General features: G+C 48.5%; 1 protein-coding gene across 9 annotated transcripts in view; it reads left to right on the top strand.

The window, feature by feature from the left end:
- CCM2 (CCM2 scaffold protein) overlaps nt 1-19,043 on the top strand; it is a 58,889-nt gene that overhangs the window by 36,076 nt on the left and 3,770 nt on the right. For 8 of the 9 annotated variants that reach the window (XM_067745749.1, XM_067745745.1, XM_067745747.1 and 5 more), the window contains 4 exons: nt 11,829-11,912; nt 12,577-12,760; nt 16,156-16,292; nt 17,172-17,307. In XM_067745749.1, coding sequence (XP_067601850.1) covers nt 11,829-11,912; nt 12,577-12,760; nt 16,156-16,292; nt 17,172-17,307 — 541 coding nt within the window. The remainder of the gene's footprint in view (nt 1-11,828; nt 11,913-12,576; nt 12,761-16,155; nt 16,293-17,171; nt 17,308-19,043) is intronic. The other variant, XM_067745740.1, reaches the window with a different exon arrangement.

Genomic DNA, 19,043 nt, shown 5'->3' with positions numbered 1-19,043 from the left:
AATATCCCACTGTTTATAACACATTTTGTTTATCCAGTTCTTCCGTCAAGAATTGAGTTGCGGGCTTCCCTGGTGGCGCAGTGGTTGAGAGTCTGCCTGCCGATGCAGGGGACATGGGTTCGTGCCCCGGTCAGGGAGGATCCCACATGCCGCGGAGCGGGCTCGCTGAACCTGTGCTCTGCAATGGGAGAGGCCACAACAGTGAGAGGTCCACGTAGTGCAAAAAAAAAAAAAAAAAAAAAAAAGAATTGAGTTGCTTCCACCTTTTGTTATTGCCTGTGCTTTTGGTATCATATCCAATAAATCATTACCACATACAATGTCATGAAGCTTTTCCTCTATGTTTTCTTCTAAGAGTCTTATAGTTTTAGGTCTTAAATTTAGGTGTTTGATCCACTTGAGTTAATTTTTGTGTATGGTGTTAGCTAAGGGTCAAACTTGATTCTTTTGTGTGTGGAGTCTTGTTTTCCCAGTACCACTTGTTGAAAAGATTGTCCTTTCCCCATTGAATGGTCTTGGCACCCTTATCAAAAATCAACTGATGCTGTATATGAGGGTTTATTTCTGAGCTCTCTATTCTATTTCATTGCTCTGAGTGTCTGTCTTGATGCCAATACCACACTGTTGGTTATTGTAGCTTTGTAGTAAGTTTTGAAATCAGGAAGTGTGAGAATAGATGAAAGGTAATATTGATAAATTTAAGGAAGGGTTTGCATTTGGTTTACATGAGCACATAAGAAGAGGATAGGGCTTCCCTGGTGGTGCAGTGGTTGAGAGTCTGCCTGCCGGTGCAGGGGACACGGGTTCGTGCCCCGATCCGGGAAGATCCCACATGCCATGGAGCAGCTAGTCCCATGAGCCATGGCCACTGCGCCTGCGTGTCCCGAGCCTGTGCTCCGCAACAGGAGAGGCCACAACAGTGAGAGGCCCGCGTATCACAAAAAATAAAAAAAGAAGAGGATAGAAAGGCCTCTGCTAGCTGCACATCTGTGACAACGTTCTGGAATGTTCATCTGTAACAACCTTAAGTATGAGCCAGTAATTAGATGTGCTGCTTATTTATTTCTAAACTGTTCTGTCAGAGGGGTGGACTCTCACCCCTGTAGAGAGTGGGGAAACTAATACACAGTTTAGTTTTATTCTCTCCCCCTCACCCCCAGCTTAGAAAGGATAAAATCTAAAACTTTTTAGAATGAGTATGCATTTCCCTTTGGAGCTACCCAGCACACACTGAACAGCTTTTGAATGCAGCTGTTCTGAAGTTTAGGATGCTCATCTGACTGTGCCTAGACTCAAGCCTATATCTGCCACGGTGCCCTGTGTGAGCTTCTGCCAGTCCCTCTCATTTCTGTGCCAGTTTTCTTCTCTGTGGGCAGATGGTTGCCTGGCACAGCAGTAGGTGAACTGGCTCAGGCCTCTGTGTTTACTTTGCTTGCATTTGATAATCCCCAGAGTAACCTGCCTGCTTGGTTCCCCAGTCAGAGAGGGCATCTGCAAACAAAGACAGTTTGATTTCTTCCCTCCCAATCTTTACCTCCTATTTCCTTTTCTTGTCTTACTGCATTATCTAGGACTTCCAATACAGTATTGAAAAGCAGTGGTGAGAGGGAACATCCTTTCCTTGTTCCTGGTCTTAGGCAATCTTAGAGCTTCTTACCATTAAGTATTGATGTTAGCTGTAGGTTTTTTGTACATGTTCCTTATCAAGTTGAGGAAGTTCCCCTCTATTTCTAGTTTGCTGAGAGTTTTTGTTATGAGTATTAGAGATTGTCAAATGCTTCTTCTGCATCTTTTGATACCATATGATTTTTCTCTTTAGCCTGTTAAAGTGGTGGATCACATTAAATAATTTTCGAATGTAGAGTCAACTTTGCATACCTGGGATAAATCCCACTTGCTTTTGGTTTATAATTCTTTTTATACGTTGTTGGATTTGATTTGCTAATATTTTGTTGAGGATTTTTGTATCTATATTTATGAGAAATATTGGTCTTTCCTTTCTTGTAGTATCTTTGGTTTTGACACTAAGCTAATGCTGCCTCAAAAAATGGGTTAGGAAGTGTTTTTCTCTTTTCATTTTCTGGAAGAGATTATAGAGAATTGATATAGTTTCTTCGTTAAATGTTGAGTAGAATTAACCAGTGAATCTGTCTGGGCCTGATACTTTCTGTTTTAGAAAGTTATTATTGATTCAATTTCTTTAATAGCTTATATGCCTATTCACATTATCAATTTCTCCTTATGTGAATTTTGGTAGATTGTGTCTTTCAAGGAATTCCACTGGTGGTCCACTGGTTAGGACTCTGCGCTTCCACTGCAGGGGCCCTGGGTTCAATCCCTGGTCAGGGAACTAAGATCCTGCAAGCTGCACAGCGCGGCCAAAAAAGAAAGAATTCCGTTGGGATCTGAGAACATACTTTGTATGGTTTCTGTTCTTTTAAATTTGTTCAGGTGTGTTTTATGGCCCAGAATGTGCTCTGTCTTGGTGAATGTTCATGTGAGCTTAAGAAGAATGTGTATTCTGTTGAATGCTGTTGTTGGATGAAGTAGCCTGTTGATGTTAGTTATATGCAGTTGGTGGAAGATGTTGAGTTCACCTTTCTCCTTAATCATTTTCTGCCTGCTGGATCTGTCATTTTCTGTCCATTTCTGAGAGGGGGGTGTTGAAGTCTTCAGCTGTAATCGTGGATTCATCTGTTTCTCCCCGTAGTTCTGTCTTTAAAGTCGGTTTCTTGTAGACAGCATATACTTGTGTCTTGAATTTTTTATCCAGTCTGACAGTTTTTGTCTTTTAATTGGTATATTCAGACGATTCACATTTAAAGTGATTATTGACATAGTTGGATTAATATTTACTGTATTTGTAATTGTTTTCTCTTTGTTGCTCTTGTTCTTTGTTTTGTCTTCTACTCTATTTCTGCTTTATCTGGTTTTATTTGAGCATTTTTATAATTCCGTTGTTTCTCCTTTCTTAACATGTTAATGATACTTCTTGTTATTTTGTTTTTTATTATTTTATTTATTTTATTTTTGGCTCCTTTGGGTCTTCGTTGCTGCCTACGGGCTTTTCTTTAGTTGGGGCGAGCAGGGGATACTCTTTGTTGCGGTGCGTGGGCGTCTCATTATGGTGGCTTCTCTTTTATTTATTTATTTATTTATTATACAGCAGGTTTTATTAGTTCTCTGTTTTATACATATTAGTGCATATATGTCAATCCCAATCTTCCAGTTCATCCCACCACCACCACCACCACCATCCATGCCCCCGCTTTCCCCACTTGGTGTCCATATGTTTGTTCTCTACACCTGTGTCTATTTCTGCCTTGCAAACTCATTCATCTGTACCATTTTTCTAGATTCCACATATGCGTATATGCGTTAATGTACGATATTTGTTTTTCTCTTTCTGACTTATTCCACTCTGTATGACAGTCTCTAGGTCCATCCACGTCTCTGCAGATGACCGAATTTCGTTCCTTTTTATGGCTGAGTAATATTCCTTTGTATATATATATATATGTACCACATCTTCTTTACCCATTCATTTGTTGATGGGCATTTAGGTTGTTTCCATGACCTGGCTATTGTAAATAGTGCTGCAATGAACAGTGGGGTGCATATGGTTTTTTTTTAGTTATGTTTTTCTCTGGGTATATGCCCAGTAGTGGTATTGCTGGGTCATATGGTAGTTCTATTTGTCGTTTTTTAAGGAACCTCCATACTGTTCTCCATAGTGGCTGTATCAATTTACATTCCCACCAGCAGTGCAAGAGGGTTCCCTGTTCTCCACACCCTCTTCAGCATTTGTTGTTTGTAGATGTTCTGATGATGCCCATTTTAACTGGTGTGAGGTGATACCTTATTGTAGTTTTGATTTGCATTTCTCTAATGATTAGTGATGTTGAGCATCTTTTCATGTGTTTGTTGGCCATCTGTATGTCTTCTTTGGAGAAATGTCTACTTAGGTCTTCTGTCCACTTTTTTTTTTTTTTTTTTTGGTGGTACACGGGCCTCTCACTGTTGTGGCCTCTCCTGTTGCGGAGCACGGGCTCCGGATGCGCAGGCTTAGCGGCCATGGCTCACGGGCCTAGCTGCTCCGCAGCATGTGGGATCTTCCCGGACCGGGGCACAAACCTGTGTCCCCTGCATCGGCAGGCGGACTCTCAACCACTGCGCCACCAGGGAAGCCCCTGCCCACTTTTTGATTGGGTTGTTTGTTGTTTTAATATTGAGCTGCATGAGCTGTTTATATATTTTGGAGATTAATCCTTTGTCAGTTGAGTTGTTTGTAAATATTTTCTCCCATTCTGAGGATTGTCTTTTCATCTTGTTTACAGTTTCCTTGGCTGTGCAAAAGCTTTTAAGGTTCATTAGGTCCCATTTGTTTATTTTTGTTTTTATTTCCATTACTCCAGGAGGTGGGTCAAAAAAGATCTTGCTGTGATTTATGTCACAGAGTGTTCTTCCTATGTTTTCCTCTAAGAGTTTTATAGTGCCCAGTCTTACATTTAGATCTGTAATCCATTTTGAGTTTATTTTTGTGTATGGTGTTAGGGAGTGTTCTGATTTCATTCTTTTACATGTAGCTGTCCAGTTTTCCCCACACCATTTATTGAAGATACTGTCTTTTCTCCATTGTATATCCTTGCCTCTTTTGTCGTAGATTAGTTGACCATAGGTGCGTGGGTTTATCTCTGGGCTTTCTATCCTGTTCCATTGTTCTATATTTCTGTTTTTGTGCCAGTACCATATTGTCTTGATGTCTGTAGCTTTGTAGTATAGTCTGAAGTCAGGGAGTCTGATTCCTCCAGCTCCATTTTTTTTCCTCGAGACTGCTTTGGCTATTCGGGGTCTTCTGTGTCTCCATACAAATTTTAAGATTTTTTGTTCTAATTCTGTAAAAAATGCTGTTGGTAATTTGCTAGGGATTGCATTGAATCTGTAGATTGCTTTGGGTAGTATGGTCATTTTCACAATGTTGATTCTTCCAATCCACGAACATGGTATATCTTCCCATCTGTTTGTGTCATCTTTGATTTCTTTCATCAGTGTCTTACAGTTTTCCGAGTACAGGTCTCTTACCTCTTTAGGTAGGTTTATTCCTAGGTATTTTATTCTTTTTGTTGCAGTGGTGAATGGGATTCTTTCCTTAATTTCTCTTTCTGATCTTTCGTTGTTAGTGTATAGGAATGCAAGAGATATCTGTGCATTAATTTTGTATCCTGCAGCTTTACCAGATTCATTGATTAGCTCTAGTAGTTTTCTGATGGCATCTTTGGGATTATCTGTGTATAATATCATGGCATTTGCAAACAGTGACAAGTTTTCCTTCTTCTTTTCCAATTAGTATTCCTTCCTTTTATTTCTTTTTTTTCTCTGATTGCCGTGGCTAGGACTTCCAAACCATGTTGAATAATAGTGGCGAGAGTGGACATCCTTGTCTTGTTCCTGAACTTAGAGGAAATGCTTTCAGCTTTTCACCATTGAGAATGATGTTTGCTGTGGGTTTGTTGTATGTGGCCTTTATTATGTTGAGGTAGGTTCCCTCTGTGCCCACTTTCTGGAGAGTTTTTATCATGAATGGGTGTTGAATTTTGTCAAAAGCTTTTCTGCATCTATTGAGATGATCATATGGTTTTTATTCTTTAGTTTGTTAATATGGTGTATCACATTGATTGATTTGCATATATTGAAGAATTCTTGCATCTCTGGGATAAATCTCAGTAGATCATGGTGTATGAGGCTTTTAATGTGTTGTTGGATTCTGTTTGCTAGTATTTTTTTGAGAATTTTTGCATCTATATTCATCAGTGATATTGGTCTGTAATTTTCTTTTTTTGTAGTATCTTTGTCTGGTTTTGGTATCAGGGTGATGATGGCCTTGTAGAATGAGTTTGGGAGTATTCTTTCTTCTGTAGTTTTTTGGGAGAGTTTGAGAAGGGTGGGTATTAGCTCTTCTCTAAATGTTTGATAGAATTCACCTCTGAAGCCATCTGGTCCAGAATTTCTGTTTGTTGGAAGATTTTTAATCACAGTTCCAACTCCGCAACTTGTGATTGGTCTGTTCATACTTTTTGTTTCTTCTGGTTCAGTCTTGGAAGGTTATACCTTTGTAAGAATTTGTCCATTTCTTCCAGGCTGTCCATTTTATTGGTGTAGAGCTGCTTGTAGTAGTCTCTTAAGATCCTTTGTATTTCTGCAGTGTCCATGGTAACTTTTCTGTTTTCATTGCTAATTTTATTGATTTGAGTCCTTCCCTCTTTTTCTTGATGAGACTGGCTAAAGGTTTATCAATTTTGTTTATCTTCTCAAAGAACCAGCTTTTAGTTTTATTGATCTTTGCTGTTGTTTTCTTTGTTTCTATTTCATTTATTTCTGCTCTGATCTTTATGATTTCTTTCCTTCTACTAACTTTGGGTTTTGTTTGTTCTTCTTTCTCTAGTTCCTTTAGGTGTAAGTTTAGATTGTTTGAGATTTTTCTTGTTTCCTGAGGGAGGCTTGTATTGCTATAAACTTCCCTCTTAGAACCGCTTTTGCTGCATCCCATAGGTTTTGGATCGTCATGTTTTCATTGTAATTTGTCTCTAGGTATTTTTTGGTTTCCTCTTTGATTTCTTCAATGATGTCTTGGTTATTTAATAATGTATTGTTTAGCCTCCATGTGTTTGTGTTCTTTACGTTTTTTCCCCTGTAATTGATTTCTAATCTCATAGCGTTGTGGTCGGAAAAGATGCTTGATATGATTTCAATTTTCCTAAATTTACTGAGGCTTGATTTGTGACCCAAGATGTGATCTGTCCTGGATAATGTTCCGTGTGCACTTGAGAAGAAAGTGTAATCTACTGTTTTTGGATGGAATGTCCTATAAAATAGCAATTAAGTCTATCTGATCTACTGTGTCTTTTAAAGCTTGTGTTTCCTTATTAACTTTCTGTCTGGATGATCTTTCCATTGGTGTAAGTGAGGTGTTAAAGTCCCCCACTATTATTGTGTTACTGTCGATTTCCTCTTTTATAGCTGTTAGCATTTGACTTATGTATTGAGGTGCTCCTGTGTTGGGTGCATATATATTTATAATTGTTATATCTTCTTCTTGGATTGATCCCTTGATCATTATATAGTGTCCGTCCTTGTCTCTTTTTTTTTTTTGCAGTACGCGGGCTTCTCACTGTTGTGGCCTCTCCTGTTGCGGAGCACAGGCTCTGGACGCGCAGGCTCCAGATGCGCAGGCCCAGTGGCCATGGCCCACGGACCCAGCCGTTCCACGGCATGTGGGATTCTCCCAGACTGGGGCACGAACCCACGTCCCCTGCATCGGCAGGTGGACTCCCAACCACTGCGCCACCAGGGAAGCCCCTTCCTTGTCTCTTGTAACATTCTTTATTTTAAAGTCTATTTTATCTGATATGAGCATTGCTACTCCAGCTTTTTTTAAATTTCCATTTGCATGGAATATCTTTTTCCATCCCCTCACTTTCAGTCTGTATGTATCCCTAGGTCTGAAGTGGGTCTCTGGTAGACAGCATATATATGGGTTTTGTATTTGTATCCATTCAGCGAGCCTGTGTCTTTTGGTTGGAGCATTTAATCCATTCACATTTAAGGTAATTGATATGTATGTTCCTATTACCATTTTCTTAATTGTTATGGGTTTATTTTTCTAGGTCCTTTTCTTCTCTTGTGTTTCCCACTCAGAGAAGTTCCTTTAGCATTTGTTGTAGAGCTGGTTTGTTGGTGCTGAATTCTCTTAGCTTTTGCTTGTCTGTAAAGCTTTTGATTTCTCTGTTGAATCTGAATGAGATCCTTGCTGGGTAGAGTAATATTGGTTGTAGGTTCTTCCCTTTCATCACTTTAAATATATCATGCCACTCCCTTCTGGCTTGTAGAGTTTCTGCTGAGAAATCAGCTGTTAAACTTATGGGAGTTCCCTTGTACGTTATTTGTTGTTTTTCCCTTGTTGTTTTTAATAATTTTTCTTTGTCTTTAATTTTTGTCAACTTGATTACTATGTATTTCGGTGTGTTTGCCCTTGGGTTTATCCTGCCTGGGACTCTCTGTGCTTCCTGGACTTGGGTGGCTATTTCCTTTCCCATGTTAGGGAAGTTTTCGACTATAATCTCTTCAAATATTTTCTCGGGTCCTTACTCTCTCTCTCCTTCTCCTGGGACCCTATAATGCGAATGTTGGTGCGTTTAATGTTGTCCCAGAGGTCTCTTAGGCTGTCTTCATTTCTTTTCATTCTTTTTTCTTTGTTATCTTCCATGGCAGTGAATTCCACCATTCTGTCTTCCAGGTCACTTATCTGTTCTTCCGCCTCAGTTATTCTGCTATTGATTCCTTCTAGTGTATTTTTCATTTCAGTTATTGTGTTCTTCATATCTGTTTGTTTGTTCTTTAATTCTTCTAGGTCTTTGTTAAACATTTCTTGCATCTTCTCGATCTTTGCCTCCATTCTTTTTCTGAGGTCCTGGATCATTTTCACTATCATTATTCTGAATTCTTTTTCTGGAAGGTTGCCTATCTCCACTTCATTTAGTTGTTTTTATGGGGTTTTATCTTGTTTCTTCGTCTGGTACGTAGCTCTCTACCTTTTCATTTTGTCTGTCTTTCTGTGAATGTGGTTTTCGTTCCACAGGCTGCAGGATTGTAGTTCTTCTTGCTCCTGCTGTCTGCCCTCTGGTGGATGAGGCTATCTAAGAGGCTTGTGCAAGTTTCCTGATGCGAGGGGCTGGTGGTGGGTAGAGTTGGGTGTTGCTCTGGTGGGCAGAGCTCAGTAAAACTTTAATCCACTTGTCTGCTGATAGGCGGGTCTGAGTTCCCTCCCTGTTGGTTGTTTGTCCTGAGGTGACCCAGCACTGGTGCCTACAGACTCTTTGGTGGGGCTAATGGCAGACTCTGGGAGGGCTCATGCCAAGGAGCACTTCCCAGAACTTCTGCTGCCAGTGTCCTTGTCCCTGCAGTGAGCCACAGCTACCCCCTGCCTCTGCAGGAGACCCTCCAACACTGGCAGGTAGGTCTGGTTCAGTCTCCTATGGGGTCACTCCTCCTTCCCCTGGGTCCCAGTGCACACACTACTTTGTGTGTGCCCTCCAAGAGTGGAGTCTCTGTTTCCCCCAGTCCTGTCGAAGTCCTGCAATCAAATCCCTCTAGCCTTCAAGGTCTGATTCTCTGGGAATTCCACCTCCCATTGCTGGATCCCCAGGTTGGGAAGCCTGACGTGGAGCTCAGAACCTTCACTCCAGTGGGTGGTCTTCTGTGGCATAAGTGTTCTCCGGTTTGTGAGTCACCCACCCAGCGGTTATGAGATTTGATTTTATTGTGATTGCGCCCCTCCTACCATCTCATTGCAGCTTCTCCTTCGTCTTTGGTTGTGGGGTATCTTGTTTGGTGAGTTCCAGTGTCTTCCTGTCGATGATTTTTCAGCAGTTAGTTGTGATTCCGGTGCTCTCACAAGAGGGAGTGAGCGCATGTCCTTCTACTCCACCATCTTGAACCCTGTGGCCCTCAATTATACTTCTTTATGAATATTTTTAGTGGTTGCCCTAGGGTTTGCAATTTACATTTACAACTAATCTTAATCCGTTTTCCAATAACGCTACATTGCTTCACAGGTAGTGCATGCACCTTATAACCAAATTATAATTACCCAGTACATCTTGCTACTTTTCTTTTGAACAGACTGTTACCTGTTAGATCAATTACAATAAGTAAAGTCGAAGGTATTATTTTACTTTCATTTATTTCTTCTCTCATGTTTTTTCCTTGATGTAGATCAATTTCTGACCAAATCATTTTCCTTCTCTCTGAATAAATTCTCTTAACATTTCCTGCCTGGTAATCATGAAGTCTCCCCATTTTTGTTTGCCTGAGAAAGACTTTATCTCTCCTTCACTTTTGAAGGACAGTTCCACCAGATGCAGCATTGTAGGTTGGTGGGGTTTTCTTTCAGCACTGAGTGTTTCACTCTTCTCGTGCTTGCGTGGTTTCTGAAGAGAAGTTTGATATCGTCATCACCCCGGCTTCTCTGTAGGTAAGGTGCCATTTGGTGTTTTCCTGTTGCTTACTTCAGGCTTTTCTCTTGGTCTTTGATTTTTTTGCAATTTGAATAGGATTTGTCTAGGTGTAGTTTTTGGTTTGGTTTTGCTGTTTGTCCTGCTTGGTGTCCTCTAGCTTCCTGGGTCTGTGGTCTGGTGTCTGGCGTTGAGGAAGTTCGTAGCCATTATTGCTTCACGCGTTCTTGGGTTTCTTTCTCCCCTTCTTTTCCTGGTAGTCCCACCACACATTTGTTATACCTTTCGTAATTTTCTATTGTTGGATATTCTGTTCCTTTTTTTGGGTTTGTTTTTTCCCTTCTTTTCTTTTTTCTATTTCCTTTTCAGTTTGGGGAGTTTTTACTGACATATCTCCGAGCTGTGTCCATCTACTGGTGAACGAATCAAAAGCATTCTTCATTTCTGTTGTAATGTTTTTGGTTTTTAACATTTCCCATTGATTTTTTTTCCTTAGAATATCCATCTCTTTGCGGACATCACCGATCAGTTCTTGCATCATGTTCACTTTATTAGAGCCCTTAGCATGTTAATCGTAGTTGTTTTAAATTCCTGGTCGGATAATTCCAAAATCTCTGCCGTATCTGAGTCTGGTTCTGATGCTTGCCCTGTATGTTCAGTGTTCTTTGCCTATTACCATGCCTTATAATTTTTTGTTGGAAGCTGGGTATGGTGATTCAGGTAAAAGGAGCTGAGGTAAAGAGGCCTTCCTGCCTGGCCCCCAGAGTTTTGTCTCAAGCTTGTCCGTGCCCATGTCCAGCCCTTGGTCAGTCGCCTTCCAGTGCGCCTCCCAGGCCGGCTCCTGTGGCTTCTCCCTGGGGGCTGTGATTCTCTGTCCCCCGTTGCTCTCTCCAGTTTTGGGGGCAGCAGTTTGCCCTGTGACCTTGTCCTCTAATGGATCTGAGAAGACATGTTGATTTTTCAGTTTTCTTTTCTTGTGAGGACAGGAGTGATGACGTCGAACTGGAGACAGGAAGTCTGTTGTCACCCCGTTAACAGCGACCTTAAACATTCGAGTTAGTGAGAGGATGAGAAATGTTGGCTGTAAGAGAAATCAGTAACCCATTAAATCACATTTAAAAACTGTGTTAATTGGTGGAGATGTGACGTGAACACAGCTGACGCAGCACTGCGACTGCCCCACACTCGGGGCCCTTTTCATTGAGGTTTGTTAGCCAGGTGCTTCATGGCCTCGTGTCACTTCATTTCTCTGTGCTCATCACTCAGCTGCCTGGCCCTTCGTGACTTAACACGTTTACTTTTAGCAGGTTGTGCAGAACCGTTGTTTTCAGTTTCCGACCATGACCCGGAAACACAAGCCATCCTTGTCTGTCCTTTTATTTATTTTTCATTTTTATTTTTATCTTTTGGTCACACCATGCGCCTTGTGGGATCTTAGTTCCCCTATCAGAGATTGAACCAGGGCCCCCTGCAGTGGAAGCCTGGAGTCTTAACCACTGGCCTGCCAGGGAAGTCCCTTGTCTGTCCTTTTCGAATCCAGAGTCCACCAAACTAATTTTGAGGTGTCCTTTACAGGACTTTGATGACAACATTGATGCAGTCTGGTGGGAAGTGTGGAAGTGTTCTCCTCAGCCGGTAGAGATTTTGCTAAAAACTTGGAGCACGCCGCCTTGAGGAGGCCCCCACCGCGAGCCGGGGCGGCGGCCAGGGGGCCTGGTGGTGGGGATGCGCGAGGCTCTCGCAGTGCTCTGCTGGCACGTGGTGGTGTTGGCTCATCTTCCCCTTCTCATGGCACGTTCTCTCTCCACTTTCTCTCAGTACTTAGGTCAGTTAACATCCATCCCAGGATACCTGAATCCCTCCAGTAGGACTGAAATCCTGCATTACATAGACAATGCAAAGGTAACCCCATCTGCCTGACTCTGTCCTCCTAACCCTCAGCCTGCTCCACCTCCCAGCCCTGACCTCTGACCCTCCGCCCGCTCCACCTCCCAGCCCTGACCTCTGACCCTCAGCCCGCTCCACCTCCCAGCCCTGACCTCTGACCCTCAGCCCGCTCCACCTCCCAGCCCTGACCTCTGACCCTCAATTTGCTCCACCTCCCAGCCCTGACCTCTGACCCTCAATTTGCTCCACCTCCTAACCCCAAGCTCTGACCCTTGTTCTCTGACACCAGCTCTTGGCCCTCTGACCTTGGGCCTTCATGGCCGTGAGGGATGACCCAGTCCCATCATGTTAAGGGTGCACTTGGCCCTTGGCTATCAAGACTGTTCCTCAGTCTGAACATGAACTTTATTCTCCAGACTTGCTCCTGGTGGTTCTGGGCTGTTTCACAATTCACGTTTTCGAGATATCCAAACCACATGCCACAGGTCTGAGTCTAAGGGCGGTTCCAGAAGGACCCCCCACGTGGTCTGAACACAGCAGTGCCCTGGGGCGAACATGGCTGCACTCTGCTCATGAGTCAGCACTGGCTGTGTGGGCTGCGTGCGCCACACACGGTGCGGGGTCCCGGGGGAGCCCGTGGCCGGGCCCTGTGTTTCTGATGCCGTGTGCTTCCTTCCAGAGAGCCCACCAGCTCCCCGGACACCTGACCCAGGAGCATGACGCTGTGATCAGCCTGTCTGCCTACAACGTCAAGCTGGCCTGGAGGGACGGGGAGGACACCATCCTCAGGGTCCCCATCCATGACATCGCCGCCGTGTCCTATGTGCGGGATGACGCCTCACACCTGGTGGTCCTAAAGACAGGTATGGACCTGGGGAGTGGGGTCAGGAGGGTCCTTGGCAGGTGCCGACCACACCTCTGTCGTGAGGAGTGAGTCCGTGGATTTCACGGAGCTCTGGAGACAGTTTCTACAGCGCTGGGTCAGCCACTGCTGCCCGCTGTGCCTGAGAGAAGCCCTCTGTCCAGAGAAGGGCAGTGACCCAGGAGGCTGTGAGGAACAGGTGCTGAGCTCAGCCACTGTCACTCAGCGTGGCCCCCGTCCGGGATGCTGACGTGGCCTCTGACACCCAGGCCTGGTAGAGCCCTGAGCGCAGGTGGCCCCACAGGGTGAGGGTGGGCCTCAGCTCAGCCCAGTCAGCATTCGGCCCCTGCCTTTGGCCAGGCAGTCTTCCCAAAGCGGGGGGGAGCAAAGATGAGACCAGACCAGCAAGGAGCTGTCTGCGAGACGTTCTCAGTGTGTCCGTGTAGGAGAATCAGAGAGAACCTTAAACCAGCCGTCAGCTCCCCTCGCCCAGCCCACTCCTCTCACCTGGCGATGAGGGTGCAGCGCCGCCTTACTTGGCACTGCCGGACAGGCTGCCCGGCAGGTCCAGAGCCCCGGCCTAAGTCCCCGAGAAATGAGGAGAGAAATCACAGTTTCACACATGCCGTGCCCTTCCCGGCGGGCAGTTCTCAGGTTGTCGCTGCAGCACGGACGCCGTCCTGGGCTCCTTTAGGCATTGGCGGGAGCTGGGTTGAGCCCCGGAGCTGCTCATTTCCAAAGGGCCGGTGGTGGGGCGTGAGGGTGGCCCGCTGGACCGGCCTGGGTCGCACGCTGTGCGTCCTGCAGTGCAGAGTTGTATTTCTGCTTGAGGTCGTTAGTTCACGGGGATCCGAGGGCTTTTTAAAAGCCAGGGCCCTGGTGAGCTTTTTCATTACTGACTCCTCGAGCTTCAAGGAGGTTCCCGTGCAAGGGCCCGTGAATCCGGTGGGGATGCTGCGGGTCCGTGTGCACAGGTAACTGGAGCGGTTTGTGCAGGTGGCTGCCGGGATTCCTACAGCCCCTCTCCTCTGTGTGGCTGTGGCTCAGCGTCCCCTCCGCAGCGTCACACACAGCACACACACACACTCACACTCCCCACACATGCTTGTAACACCCATGTACATCCTCGCACTCACTCGCATGCACTCACGGGTCCCACACACTCACACACTCTCACTCATACTCGCTAGTTCACACGCACACGCACACACACCGCTGCTCTGTCATGCTGCACTGTGGAGCGAGGTCCCCTCTGTGCTCTGCTTGTTCCTCATTTCCCCGTATTGTGTTCAGTGAGCAGCTACCGTTTAATGACAGGCATTATTTTAGGTTGAACAACATGAAGCTGCATTTTAATCTACAAAAATGACAATTGAAGGTGGCTCAAACTAGTAGAAAGCATGTGACATGAACGATCTCGTTTAACCTCCACAGTAAACCTGTCAGGAGGATTCTGTTTACTTCCACTGCTGCTGCTGGACTAACTGGGAGCAGATGGTCACCCGGTGGGTGGGTGGTGGCCAGCTGGTTGAGGAACTGGCTGTGTAACTGCTTCCACCAGCGCTGCCCAGCGCCGTGGTAGCTGCCGTGCCCTGCCAGGGGACTGTCGCCGTAGGAGGCCTGAGGTCTGGGGCCTCCCTAGGGACCGAGCAATGAGGAGAGCACTCTGGCTGCGGGCCTACCGGCGTTTGGGCCGGTAGGAGGGGAGCCGGCCCCTGGGTTTCTTGTGTCCAGGACATTTCTCAGCGTTAACCATAGAGCAGAGTGCTAGGAAAACAGGTAACCGAGTTATTTCTAAGACTCCATAGGAGAAACTTCCCAAAAGATGAAAACCAGGGCCCTGGGCTTTGAGAGCTTTCAAGTTAAAGGAAGAGAATGAATTCCGTGTCCTGGAGCGGCCTCCTCATTCTAGCAGGTGGCCCTGAAGGGAAGCCTCCAGACTGGGGGCCTCCTGGTCTCTCAGAGGCTCCTGTGCCCGTCAGGCGCGCTGTGTGTGAAGTGATGCACGTGGCCGTCCTCAGCACAGGTGCCGGCAGTGGTAGCTAACGCTAAGCGCCTACTACCCGCAGGCCGTCTGTGTGCCTCCTTCAACCCGGGCTCTGCTGGCATTTGGGACAACATGGGGTCAGGGGTAGGGGTCAGGTCTGGCTGCAGGCAGAGCTCCGAGGACATGGAGACATCTCGTTAAAGGATGTTTCTGTGGATGTAGGAGAGTGGACAGTGGATCTGAACCGGGACCTGTGGGGACAGCCTGTAGGACTGTGGCTGGATGCAGCTGGGGGACTGAAGTGGGCTTGCTTTGCGTGGCTTTGGAGCCACATGCCTGCTTCCTTGAGAGCAGCCATGGGTGCGAGCCACAAAGCTACTAAAAATGTTCTAAAAAAGTAGAACGGAACAAGTGAAATCAACGTTACTGATGTATTTCATTTAGCTCTTTATGTCCAGACATCATGTCAGCGAGGTCAGGGTAACAGTCGCTAGTGAGCGCTCACGCAGTCTTTTTTGTCCTGAGACCTTGTGGGTAGTTTCCACTTCGTGTGGCGCTCAGCACCTGTGGCCCGTGGGTCTGTGGAACGGTGCAGTCCGGGGTCTAACCGTGGGATTCATGGGGCTCAGCCTCCACACAGGGTGCGGCCAGCCCTGCCCCTCAGAGCCCTGGTCTTTGCAGGCCCATCCACCCCAAGCATGGCTGTTCCTGGTTGGGTTCCCGTCTCTCAGCTGTGTCTGAGCTTCGGGTGGTCTCCCTCCTGGGTGGGCTCGCGCTGAGCTACCCCGGCATCAGGGGAGCTCAAGCCTTCACCTCCACTTCCTGCTCCCAGGTGTGTCTGAGCATCTGCTCAGACAGGCCTGGAGCCCTGTTCCTGTAGAAGCTTCCCTGGGCCCCAGGCCCCCCTTCCCACTTCAGGAATTCCCCCTCGCGTCCCACAAGACCTTATGTGTGAGGAGGCGGTGTGTAGTGTTAGGAACACAGGCGGGGGCTCTCACGTCTAGATCCCTACCTGGCTTCTGCCCCTCACGCACCCTCGGGCCTGGTGCTCTGCCCCCTGTGCCTCGTTTCCCCATCTCTTGTCAGGATTGTGTATTAACCTTGTCACTAGAACCCTGTGAATGCTTTCTTTTGTGTAGATCAAAAGCAGCTGAATATTAGCAGTTTCATATCTCAGCCTAAGATATTCGCACTGTCTTTGGCAAAGATGCTGGAAGGTCATGTAAGGTGATGGCTTTGAGTGGGCAGTGGCAGGGGAGTGAGGATGGGAGGGTGCTCTTGTGAAGGGAAGGTGACGATGGGGGTGTGCCTGGCTCGGCCTGTTCTCACCTGAGTCAGGTAGGGGCTGCCCAGAGCCTGCTGTTGAGCTCCCACACCTGCCCTAACCTGCCACGGTGTTGACTTTCCAGCCCAGGACCCCGGCATCTCCCCCAGCCAGAGTTTGTGTGCAGAAAGTTCCAGAGGCCTCACCGCAGGCTCCCTGTCAGAGAGTGGAGTGGGGCCTGTGGAGGCATGCTGCCTGGTGATCCTGGCCGTGGAGAGCAAGGTGAGCAGGGTTGGCAGCTGGTACCCAGGCCCTGCCCATGGCCTGCCCATCCCCCCCATATCCTGACCCAGCCCCACCTACAGCTTGCCCAGGCTCCACCCACACCAGAGCCAGCCCCGCCTATATCCTGATCCAGCCCCGCGTACCACCTGACCCAGGTCCCACCCCAGGTCCCACTGGCTCCCAGTCTGCTGGTTTGTTCTTCTCTTGGTGGGCCTCACCGCCCCCTTCCTCCATGCTGACGGGGGCCGTGGTCTGTACCCCAAGCTGTGCCCTTGGGGAAGACGCTTGGGAGTGGGGAGTTGGGGCTTGGGGCCCCAGCCTCGGGGAGCCCCTTGATACCCTTCTGTTAAGCTTTCACATTTGTGAGCCCAAAGCAGGGCCGCCCCACCTTAGGTGGCCTCTGATCAGCATCCCTCCTCCCCAGCCCTGCCCACCTGCCAGCTGGGAAGTTCTTCCTCATGGGGCCGCCTCACTGGCCTGTCCCCACCGGAAGCTCCTGCACACACTGTCCCATGTCCCAGGGGCAGAGCCGCCCCAGATGGGACGCTGCGTTAACGGCACACGCGTGAAACACTTGTGCGGTGTCAGGAGTGCCGTCCGTGTGACCTGGCACGGGTGCTGTTCCCTCCCTGCCCCTTTCCCGTGGCTGGGACAGGAGTGGGGAAACGGTGCTGGCTGGAAGCGCAGTGGAGGAGGAGGGCCGGCAGCTGACGCACTTGCGGGTCCAGCCAGCTTCCTGGGTGTGGGCTGGTGTCCTTGCGGCGCCGTTGGGCAGTGGGAGGCGTCAGGCCCTCGGTGCAGGTGTTTGTTCTGCGTCTGAGGTGTCGAACGCCCGGAAGCGGCCCAGGAAGCCTCCGCATTGTCCTCCGTTGGCAGGTCGCCGCAGAAGAGCTGTGCTCCCTGCTCGGCCAGGTCTTCCAGATCGTGTACACGGAGTCCACCATCGACTTCCTGGACAGAGCCATATTTGACGGGGCCTCGACACCCACCCACCACCTGTCCCTTCACAGTGGTACGTGAGCAGGAGGGCCCCGCCGCCCCTTCCCACCGGGGCTCACTCTGCCGCGAGCTCTTCCCAGGACAACACCCGGGCAGCCTTGTTGTGCGGTGGCCCTGTGGCCACCGTCCCGGGGGGTTTGAGCCGACGCCCTTTGTTCCCAGACTTCACTGTTCGTGTTAATCTGCAAGTTTAATCAAGGCACACGTGTTCCCCCCGCTCCCTGCTTTAGGCCACCTGGTGGCTTCCTGCGTAACGTTGGGGGCCAGGAACACTTTTTCTGGAACCACGCCTGGCCAAAGTCACTTTACCAAACTTAGAACCCAGGGCCGGGCGGGGCTCCCAGCGCTGGGGCTGAGAGTGGGTATGGGGCCCCTTCCAAGACGAGGCCTGCCCGGGGCGGGGTGGGGGGCAGTGGCAGGAAGAGCAAGGGGCCCGAAGGCGGTGTAGCCGGACCAGCGCTCAGAGCCGCTTCCTCCGTGTGGGCACCTGGGGAGCGTTTTCCGGAATCTGTGAGCACGCACAAGATGCGTCATTTGCGTGGGAGCCCACTTGAGCTCAGTCTTCTAAACACCAAGAGCATCCACTTTTCAAATGCTTAGTATACCGAGGACCCGTGGCTTCTGTCAGTCAGGTGAACAGAGAGAGAGGTATTGGAGGCAGCGCAGCGGTAGCCTCCGTGGCAGGCAGCCTCTGGTCTTTCTGTGGAGAGTCCAGCCCTGCGCGCCCCCGGCGGCTCACGTGTCTCCACGAACAGCGCAGAACCCTTTGCGTGCTGACGAAGCTGAGGGCGCTTTCTGAGGAAGGGCTGGCTCTCTCACCTTCTCCTTGTCTCGCCGTTCATGCTGGAGCCGCCCCAGCACTGCAGAGACAGCCCGGCGAGGCCGGCAGCCTGTCCTCACGGGCAGGTGGGGAGGTTGAGGCCCAGAGGCCCGCGGCTTCCGCAGTGGGTAGCAGGTGGTTCATTGAGCTCTATTTAAACGTTCAGCATTGAGATTTCCAATAGTGGTTTTTTTGGAATAAGCTTTTTTACTAAAAAGTACACAGATCGTAATTATACCATTAAATGAGTTTTCACGAAGTAAACACAGGATGTTCAGCCTACCCGCGTGGGCTTCCTTCCTGCCGGCCTTCTCTCTGCGTGGGTGTCCTTTGTCCCCCAGCCCTCAGGTCTCCCTCTGGGGTCCAGGCACACCCGCACTCACACCACGTGTGCCCATGCACCCATCACATACATCACACACACAGCACACGTATGTACGTCACGTCACACGCGTGCACACACTCCACACAGCACACACGCTCACATCCTCACAGACACTTCGCGCACACGAGCGTGCACACTAGACGCTCACAGCACACGCACTCCCCGTGCGCACACACTCTCAGACACGCGTCCTCTGCTGGTTTCTGCCTCAGGCCTTCCTTGCCGGGTCAGTTCTCTCCTGCTGCTGTGACAGGTCACCACGACTGAGCAGCTTCAGCCACACAGACTTACTGTCTCTCACGGTTCTGTAGGTTCGAGTCCACCGTGGGCCTCACTGGCTCAAATCAGGGTGCGGGCCAGCGGCCTTCCTCCTGAGACTCCGGGGAGAAGCTGCTTCCTGCCTTTTCCAGCTTCCCGCGGCCTTCCTCCCTCCACGGTCAGAGCCATGGTGGCATCTCTGACCTCCTGTTGTTGCGGCTCCGTCCGGCCCCTCCCCGTCCACACCAGAGGGCCCAGGGCACACGTCGAGCCCCCTCAGATAGCC

Source organism: Pseudorca crassidens, chromosome 8 (assembly GCF_039906515.1).
Source record: "Pseudorca crassidens isolate mPseCra1 chromosome 8, mPseCra1.hap1, whole genome shotgun sequence".
Classification (NCBI taxonomy): Eukaryota; Metazoa; Chordata; class Mammalia; order Artiodactyla; family Delphinidae; genus Pseudorca; species Pseudorca crassidens.
The sequence above is the reverse complement of the archived record's forward strand: the minus strand, read 5'-3'. Positions and strand labels throughout refer to the sequence as shown.